The sequence below is a fragment of the Elephas maximus genome, chromosome 12, assembly GCF_024166365.1.
Source record: "Elephas maximus indicus isolate mEleMax1 chromosome 12, mEleMax1 primary haplotype, whole genome shotgun sequence".
Lineage (NCBI taxonomy): Eukaryota > Metazoa > Chordata > Mammalia > Proboscidea > Elephantidae > Elephas > Elephas maximus.
In genome coordinates, this window is record NC_064830.1 from 61,651,371 (window position 1) to 61,661,501 (window position 10,131).

Here is a 10,131-nt window from a genome sequence, read left to right on the forward strand (position 1 = left end):
TTTAGGAAGACTTCTAATCATAATGCTTCAATTGAAATGTTTTACTACTTTAAAAGTAAGCTTCGTGGAAAATTCCCTTAGGCACTCCATTTCTGATAAATGCTGGAATAAGGCACTGGTGTGCGAACTAAAATGGCAATGTGCTCCATTAATTTCCCTTTCACAGGCTCAATCAGCTCACCTGGAGTGTCCGGTTACGTTAGAGTTGTACTCGTCTGTTTTGTTCTTAATGGTAATGCTATATGTTCCTTTGTTCCTTTTAAATACAGTATTCATTTTGGCTATCTCGAAATTAATGTATTATATTCCAATCACGTTTCTTGATTATATGGCCAATAAATAGCTGAGCCATTCTTTTAAAATTACTTACACCCATGACTCAGCTACATGTGCTTTCAATTTACCTAATCTATAGGCATTCACAAGGAGCCCTGGTGGTGTAGTGGTTAAGCACTCACCTGCTAATTAAAAGGTCAGCAGTTCGAATCCACCATCTACTCCGTGGGAGAACGTGTGGCAGCCCTGCTTTCATAAAGATTAAAAAAAAAAGCCCAGTGTCATCGATTCGACAGCTTTGGAAATCCTATGGGGCAGTTCTACTCTGTTCTATAGAGTCATTGTGAGCTGGAATCAACTTGATGGCAACAGGTTTTTTTATGGAATGACAAGACCTCCCAAGTAGACACTGGTTCTCCAAGCTACGGCTTTCACATCTATAATTTCTAATGGCTTTAGCAGAAATAACCAGCCGCACCAGAAATAAACCTTCTGAAATTTACCTTTATCCAGTGCTACAGAGCTACAGGGAAGTCTTTGAGGACTAAGCAAACAGCAGCTTCCTTGCCTATCAGGGCAAGCCTCCCATATCAAGACCGAAAAGAATGGTGTTGAGGAAAAACTCCAGCTGGCGACATTTAGGACACCAAAATGGAATCCAAGAACATTCTCTGGCTTGGAATCTAAAGCATTTCACTTGACTGTGCCTTAGATACATTTTCACTCACTTTAAAGATCGCTTACACATCTTGGTATCTTGCTTTGAGACAAGGACACAAACATCCCGGTCTCGGTAATATCATCTCCTTTATTTAAATCACCGAGTTTGTCATGTTATGATCTGGCATTTACTGACGTTTTGGGGGTGAGAAATGTTTACTTTCTGACACTGTTTTCTCATCAACTTGACTTTCTCTCCCTCCTTCCTTCAAACTGTACTCCCTTTCTTCTTGTGAAAAAAAAAACAAAAACAAACCCATTGCTGTCAAGTCAATTCTGACTTATGGCAATCCTACAAAACAGAGTACAATTGCCCCATAGGGGTTCCAAGGCTGTAATCATTATGGAAGCAGACTAACACATCTCTCTCCCGAGAAGCAGCTGGTGGGTTCGAACAACCAACATTTTCAGTTAGCAGCGAGTGCTTTAACCACTGCAAAACGAGGGCTCCTTTCTTCTTGCCAGGGAACAGCAAAACATAGAACACTTGGAGGTGTGTTAGTTCCGGTCAGCTACTCAAACAGCAGCCAGAAAGGCCTTTACTTGGGTTGGCTGGTTCTTTTTCACACTGCTCAGACAACTCAGCTAATCCTAAATGTGCCTCCCACAGCTGAAGTCCCCTCCCCCCACCTCCTCAGTCTCTGTGGTTGGCCCTAAGCCCAAGCACCGTGGCTTCTATCGACGGCAAGAACTGGGCATGCCACTGTGGTCCTGAAACAGGCTGCTCAGCCATATCTTGAATGGCACCTGAGCCGATTTTTTTTTCCTTCTTCTTTCGCTCCTTTCCCTCCCCTAGCCCATCCCTACCTCCAAGTAAGATCCTGATGTTAGCTCCCCAAATGGTTAAGTGTTAACCAGTGTTTCCTCTAGGACTGTGGAAAACAAGCGATATTGATCTAAGCCTGTCAAATAAGATGAAGGATGGAGCCAGTTACCCCCTGAGCTGATGGGATAATGGCAGGAAAAGAGCAACATGTTTGAGATACGACCACCAAAACCAAACAGAAGAAAGAGAGCACACATTCCACAAGTCCCTAAAACTTATGGCCCCTTTCCCCTTAAAAACCCGAACCCATCGGTAGTCTGGTGAGACAGACGACTTTAGGAGATCATTCCCCTCTGTCTCCATATACCGGTGTATCTAATAAAGCTCTTGTTACCCACCTCACCCCTGTCTCAAGAATTGGCTATTTGCAGCAGGTGGTTCTAACTCGCAAAATTGCGGTAACAGTCCTAGGGAGCTAGGAATTCTAAACCTACACTGTCACGTTAACAAGACAACTAGTTGTTTCAGTGAGAGAGTGAACTCTTACCCTCGATTCTGAAGAGAACAGCCTGGACAGCAGACATCTGCCCGAGTCCTCGTGAAGGTGCAGCATGAGACATGACGGGAGAGTGAAGGTGCAGTATGAGACACGAGGGGAGAAACTGGTCCTCCTTCTACCCTGAAAAGAACTGAGTCCTCATGAAGGTGCAGCATGAGAGACAGAGGGGAGAAATGGGTCCTCCCTTCACCTGAAGAGAACAGCCTGGATAGCAGAGATCTACCTGAGTCCTCATGAAGGTGCAGCATGAGACACCAGGGGAGAAACTGGTCCCCCCCCCAGCCTGAAGACAACACCCTGGATAGCAGAGATCTCCCTGAGTCCTCGAGAAGGTGCAACATGGGACAATGAGGGGAGAAACTAAGTACACAGGCTCCACACAAAGTGAGAACAGTGGGGAAAGTACAACCCATCAACAACTGGATAAAGGAGTCGATGTGGGGAGGACTGGGCCAGGCAGGGCCTTTGGCAGCAGGCTCCAGGTGAGCTGCTTTAGGAAGATGACACAATCTGCAAGTGCTTGACCTTATAACAAACCGAGGAACCCCACACCACCTGCAGCGGACCCCACCCTACAACTCTCCCTTCCAAGGCAGAAAATTCCAGCAAAAGGCTTCGGCTTACAGAGAACGGAAAAGGCCTAAAACAGGGTATACTCTGGGAAAGCAAAACAAATCCAAAAAAAAAAAACAAAGGAAGATGTTGGATACAAGTAACAGTAATAAAGAAACCAGTAACATAGTTGTCTGTTAAAACATAATGTTATGTCAAAAATCGTGCTAAAAAAACCCCACAAAACACCAAAATTAAAAACTCAGGTAAGAGACTTAATGGTCAGACTGGGACTAGAAGGACCCCAGAGGCCATGGTCCCCAGACCTTCTGTTGGCCCAAGACAGGAACCATTCGAAAAGCCAACTCTTCAGACAGGGATTAGACTGGAATAATTTTTTTTTTTTTCTTTTATGGGATGGAAAATGATACTGGTGAAGAACGAGCTTCTTGGATCAAACAGACACATGAGACTATGTTGGCATCTCCTGTCTGGAGGGGAGATGAGAGGGCAGAGGGGGCCAAAAGCTACCTGAATGGACACGAAGAGAGGGAGTGGAGGGAAGAACTGTGCTATCTCATTACAAGCAGAGCAATTAGGAATGTATGGCAAGGTGTATGTAAATTTTTGAATGAGAGACTGACCTGATTTGCAAACTTTCACTTAAAGCACAATAAAAATTAATTAAAAAAAAAAAACCTCAGGTAATAGAAAAACGTATAAAATATATGAAGATGCAATTCAGACAATATACAAATGCCATTTGTAGGGTAATGCTATTCAGCCATATGCATCCGCTCCTAATGTAATCAGCTTCGCTCTTCCCCGAAGCATGCTAGGGATGAATTCCAGATGGGCTCAGGCTAAGGTATGAGGCTGAGAGAGGCATGACTGGGCCAGCAGCCAAGGCCGAGGAATGCCTTAACAACAGGAAGGAAAACATCTGGGCCTGGACATGAAGTCTGTGGGAACACTGACTGCCCAAGGGCGTGGGAGAAAAACAATGAGACTTGGTCCCAGCTAGAATGGTATATAATAAGCTTGCATCCCTTGCTAGGTGGTTGTGGAGCGCTGAACTGGTCCAGCCGCTGCCCTAAGCCACGGTCCTGTAAGTAAGCTTCCCAATTAAACCATATGTCATGATCGCTGGTTCTGGAGTCTTTCTTCAGTCTCTTGGAGATGCAGCTGACCTTGGGTTCAGGTGCCGCTGGGCTGCTACCATTAAAGAAAAAATTTCTTATTCTCACTAGTAACGATGCAAATACAAATTACACAAGATACTTTTTAAAGGCCATCATTTTGGGGGAAAATACCATAACACTCAGTGTCGGAGATGATGCCATGAAACAGAAGTCTCATTTCCAGTTAATGGGAATATCTGAAAGCAACTTGAACTAACATTTAAAACACAGTGGGCTCAAAAACAGCAATTCTAAAACTCAAACTCTGGAACAGAAATACCACATGTGCACAAAAATTTAACCACTTGCCTTTTCTATGTAACACTGTAACAACAAAAACTCAAAATTATTCTTTATCACATCCATCAACAGAGCACTGTGAAGTGAATGAGAATATGTCCATACTACCGAATACTACGCAGCCATTGGAAAGCTCACAGACTCACGGATACTGACATGAAAGATCATGTAAGACAGCTGGGAGCTTTTAAAAAAAAATCTGCAGGTCAATGCAGAAGATTTGAGCCTTTTTACATAAAACTAGTTATGTTGCTGTCGGGTGCTGTCCAGATTTTCAACTCACAGCCACTCCATGTGAGAGCAGAACTGCCCTATAGGGTTTCCCAGGCTGTAATCTCTACAGAAGCAGATCACCACGTCCTTCTCCCCTTTAGGCTCAGGGTGGGTTTGAACCACCAGCTGTTCGGTTAGCAGCCCAGTGATTAACCATTGCACCACCAGGGCTCCTTTAAAACTAGTTATACACATGTGTATTTATATTCACTGAGTGTGCCAAGAGCTGGAATAGAGGAATCGACTCGACAGCAATCAACAACTGAGTGCGCAAAGCCTGGAAGGAACCCAAAAACCCTAACCGTGGTTGCACCTGGGTGGAGACTGGGAAAGCAGAGACTGTGACATATGATCATTCTTCCCCCAACTGCAACATTTATTTGCACCAGGGCTTGTGCTGGTTCAAACCCTTGCTGAGAATTTGCATTTCCATCCCAGATATACAGAACCAGAATCTAGATTTTAACAAGATCCCCAGGTAATCTTAAGTATAATAAATTCTGAGAACCACTGCTAAAGCAGTGGTTCCCAGAACTGCTCCCTAATCAGCAGCATTAGCAACTCCTGGGAACTTGCTGAGGAGCCCTGGTGGTGCAGTGGTTAAGCGTTTGGCTGCTAACCAAAAGGTCAGCAGTTAGAATCCACCAGCAGCTCCTTGGAAATCGTAGGGGGGTGGTTTCACTGTCCTAAAGGGTCCCTATGAGTCGGAATCGACTCGACGGCAATGGGTTTTTGTTTTTGTTTGGGGGTGGGAGGGCTTATTAGAAATCCAAACTACCAGAAGAGGTTCGAATCAGAAAGAATCCAGCTTTAATACCTGATTTGCACATCTACCAATCCTAGGCCCTGATAAAGAGGTCAACGAGTCAGAGTCATCACCTCCAAGAGGCTCGGAGTGACCCTTGAAGGTGTGGTCACTGTCCAGTCTCCCAAACTTGAACGCCCGAAGGACACAGAGTAAGCACTCCGGTATTTGTCAAATGAACCAATGCATTAATTGTTTACGCATGACTCCTGTATAAAACAACGCGGGGAGGAGAGGAATAAAAGCATAATTAAGGGGACTTAAACGCCCACCCAGAAGCACCTTTGAAGAAAGGCCTGGCGATCGACAAATCACCTCGTTAAAGAAGATCCCAGCCCACACGTGCACCCCTCTATACCTTCACTCTCCGCACACTTCACTTGCTTGTGTACTGCCTGCTACTCCTGACCAGACTGGCAGCTCCCGGAGGCACGAGACCGCGGTCCCTCCGAGCCTCCACCGCCCCCAACCCGAAGCCCGCCCCTAAGTCGAGGGGGCGAGGGTGGGAAGAGGCGCTGAGCTGGGGAAGCCTATCCTGGGAGCGAACGCAGCGCCCGGGGGACTCGACCGCGTTACTCCGTGGAAGAAAGCCCCGGCAGCACCGGAGCTGAGGACAAGCAAAATGAGCCCAAGCCGTGTTGAGCGCTCACCACACGCCACTGCGTCCGCCTTCTGCACAAACTGCCTCGCTTGTCTTCGCACCCCTAGTGAACCAGGTGCTGTCACAGCGTCCCTCACGGAGCCCCTGAGGGGGCGCCGCTCGCCCTCACCCACTGCCTCCTGGCACCGCCCCTCACCTCTCCGGAAGGCCCCCAGCGCCGGCGCCTGCAGCTGAGTCCGGAGGCGAATACCCCACAGCAGCAGCGACCGCAGCTCACGCGCCATGTCTGTCCTCCCCGAGCGCCTCGCGCAGCCGCACGCCGAGGGGGCGGGGCCGGCGGAGCGGGCCTCCCTTGGGACGCGGCTCTGTGACGTCACGGAACGCGCCGGGCTGCCCGGCCAGTAGCCTGCGCAGGCGGTGGGGGCGTCCCTGCGAGGTCTCCGTGGCGCGGGGTCCGTCGGGCCTGGGGGCGGGACTCCCGTGACCTTGTGTCGCATTGTCAAGGGCGACGGGCCGTGCGCGCAGAGCTGGGGTAGATGGGCTGAGTTCCTTAGGCACACGCTTGCCAGCTGGGTCTTAGTTTCTCTGCCCCTAAAAAGGGGCAGATAATAGTACCATCTGGGGGGGCGGGCGAAGGCGGCGCTCGGTAAGGAGCATTGAAGGGTCCCGTCATCTCTATAAACCCCGGGCCACCTGTCTAGACTGCTGGAAGCCCGTCTCTTCTGAACTAAGGCACGCCACATACCTAAAAGGAGAATTCAAGTCTTGTTTAGACCAAAACATGAATTCGGTAACCTCCCCAGCCAGCAAAACTGGGTTTATTCGTTTATTCCAATTCTTTCGCCCCATATACTCCTGCCCTGCTGGAGGTTAGAGTCTGGTTGTACACCTTCGTTTCTCACGTAGGTTTCAAGCCCGGATGCCACTTAAAATTCAGTTTCCCCAACACCTTCTTGGCCCGGGGCGGGGCTCAGGCAGCTCTTCTTAAACCGGGTTCTCCAGACGACGCTGAGGCACACTTTAAGTTTGAGGTTCGCTGGCTTGGTCAAGTAATTGTACAAAAACGGAGTTAACTGAGATTGTGTCAGTTCCTGCAAAGACGAGTGCCCCGAAGAGGCCCCTGAGTTGTGGTGTTGGGGGGCGTGTCAGGGAACCTTCCAGGTGGAAACCAAACCAAACCCAAACCCGCTGCCATGGAGTAGATTCTGACTCGTAGCGACCCTATAAAGGTGTTAAAAATGACTCCGAGTTCCTGGCGTAAGCAACTGAGAAGGGGGACGTAAAATGAGGTGGTAGATGTGAATGAAAGAGCTGTCTCTCTCCCGGGCTCCAGTAGCCTCCTAACTGATCCCCCTACTTCCACTCTTGCCCACGCCCATTCTGTACACAGCGACCAGCTCATGTACCCCTCAGTCAGGTACCCCAATGGTTTCTCAGCAATCAATTCCAAACGTCTTATGCCTGGGCCTACAGACCCACATACCCCATCCCACCTGTGTCTCCAGCATTCTCTTTCTCCCACACCACACTCCTGACAGAGAGCGTGACCCAGGCACAGCTGTTTCCAGGGTGTCTCTAAAGCCATAGGGAAGTGGGGGGGAATGGAAGGACCTCAACCTCACTCTACATTTTTTTCACTGTACTCAGGAAATCATCTCTTTTGCAAGAAATGACACATTGGTCTATGGTGCAATATATTTGCTTGGGGAGACCTTTCATTTCAGGAAAAGGAAGTGGTATTTGGCAAAGAGTGGGGGAAAACCTGGGCTTCATTTAAGGATGGGTGGCTGCTGCTGAGACAGGCAAGACCCAGGCTCTGGAAGGGCAGGAGACCCGGAACCACCTTAGGTTCCAGACAAACTTACCAGGGTCTTCTGTCCTCCTTCTCTAGCCGGTGGCTTTCAGAGACGACCTTGTAGTCAAGTGTCCAAGGCTAGACCAGGGAACTGAGGCTTCTTGGGTGCCCAGGGATCAAAGCCGTGCCTTGAAGGGGCCAAGGGCAGACAAGTAAAATGGAAAGCAGAAAGACTCCCACCCAGGTCTCCTGCCCCCCACAACCCCTGGGGTAAGCTGAGGATAGTGAACAACACCCGTGACAAAAGGCAAAATTCAACTGCTTTCCTTTTTCTTCATTTCTTTGTTCAGGGCACCAACTTCTGGGAGGGCTTCTCCACTAATCCCCCAGAAGAGGACTGGCTTATGGCTGAAGGATACCTCTCAGCCTGGAAAGACCCCAGGGACAATATGATTTTTTCCAATTTTGTGGACCCTCTCATAAGGCAGCTGATGTTTTGAAGGTGAAATATGGGGTGGCAAGGAGAGATTCTTCCAGGCTATCCTGAGACTCTGGGTGTTACCAGGAAGCTATTCTGGGACTGTCTCAGTGCTCAGGCTTAGGAGTAGGATTCTCCCAGGGAGATGCTACAGACTGTCTGGGAAGGGAAGCTGCAGCTCCGAGGGCCTCTGACAAAGCTTCAGAGACAAGAACTCTACTGGGTTAGTGAGATGTTAAAGCCGTTGTGTTCACAGAAGCAACTAATGGCCTGGAGGCATCTGCACAGGGCTTGGTGTGTTTCTTAAAGTCCTTTTCATCCTTGCAGGACTTTGCTGCAAACTCAGTGTGGGTCCAGTTGTTATTGTTGGTTACTAGCAAGTCAGCTCCAACTCATGATGACCCCATGTACAACAGAATGAAATATTGCCCGGTCTTGCACCATCTTCTTGATCATTGGTGCGTTTCAGCCCATTGTTCTGTCAATCCATCTCATGGAGGGTTTCCCTCATTTTTGCTGACCAGGTATCTACCTTACCGAGCATGATGACTTTTTCTAGAGACTGGTCTTTTCTGATGACATGTCCAAAGTAAGCAAGCTGAAGTCTTGTCATACTCACTTCTAAGGAGTGTTCTGGTTGTATTTCTTCTAAGACTGATTTGTTTGTTCTGTCTGAAACCAAAAAAAAAACCCAAACCATTGCTGTTGAGTCGATTCTGGCCCGTAGTGACCCTGTAGGACAGAGTAGAACTGCCCCATAGGGTTTCCAAGGAGCAGCTGGTGGATATGGACTACTGACCTTTTGATTAGCAGTCAAATCACTTAACTACTGTGCCACTGGGGCTCCAGTTCTTCTGTCAGTCCAATTCAATGTTCTTCACCAACACCACCATCAGTTCTTCTGCCTTCCTTTTTCATTGCCCGGCTTTCCCATGCATATGAGGTGATTGAAAACTCCATGGCTTGAGTCCAGTAGACGCCAAATATTTTACTCACTCGTTTGACAAATATTGCCCAGGATGCTTGATGAATGCCGGTCCGTGGCTAGGTTTGAGACCAGCCCAAGGTAACAGCCAGAGCTGGCTGGAAGCAGGTGCTATTCCACCCCCGCACCTGCTGGGATTCAGCTGGTGGGCAGGCCAAGCCAGAAGTAAATCCTGGCTCCTTCATGGAGTCAGGGGCAACCACTTAGCAGGACCTGGACTGTTCCTGGGGGAGGAACTGGACGGCCTGGCACTTACTGGAACATTCTGATTTCACTGGAGAACTTGGAGGTTGTTTCTCCAAATGGCCTTGTTCTGCTTTGCCAGTGGTCACTTCTAGTCAGACTACACCCACCAGGGTGGCACTGGGAGTGTCACACACTGGCATGTGCAGACAGTGTTCCCTTGCTGAGATTGAGTCCCCAAGTATAAAGGGGGAGCTCTCAGATAGGGGTCTCCAGCTAGCTCAGCAGGGTATCGGAGGAAAGGGCTCTGAGCCAGGGAAATGCAGAATTCAAGCATGTTCCCTGCCATCTGCAGTAGTGACTCTTGCCCTTTGTTTTAATCACCTAGTGCTGCTATAACAGAAATAACATAAGTGGACGGCTTTAACAAGGAGAAATTTATTCTCTCACAGTCAGTAGACTACAAGTTCAAATATAGGGCATCAGCTCCAGGGGAAGGCTTTCTCTCTCTGTCAGCTCTGGAGGAAGGTTCTTGTCATCAATCTTCCCTTGGTCTGGGAGCATCTCAGTGCAGGAACCTCAGGTCCAAAGGACTTGCTCTGCTCCTGGTGCTGCTTTCTTAGTGGTATGAGGTCCCCAACTCTCTGCTTGCTTCCC

General features: G+C 48.5%; 1 protein-coding gene across 1 annotated transcript in view; it reads right to left on the reverse strand.

Moving 5' to 3' along the window:
* TRAP1 (TNF receptor associated protein 1) overlaps window positions 1-6,358 on the reverse strand; it is an 83,170-nt gene extending 76,812 nt beyond the window's left edge. The window contains exon 1 of the mRNA XM_049902894.1: window positions 6,230-6,358. Within this exon, the coding sequence (XP_049758851.1) occupies window positions 6,230-6,317 (88 nt within the window). The 5' untranslated portion in view covers window positions 6,318-6,358. The remainder of the gene's footprint in view (window positions 1-6,229) is intronic.
* Between the last annotated feature and the right edge of the window lie 3,773 nt (window positions 6,359-10,131).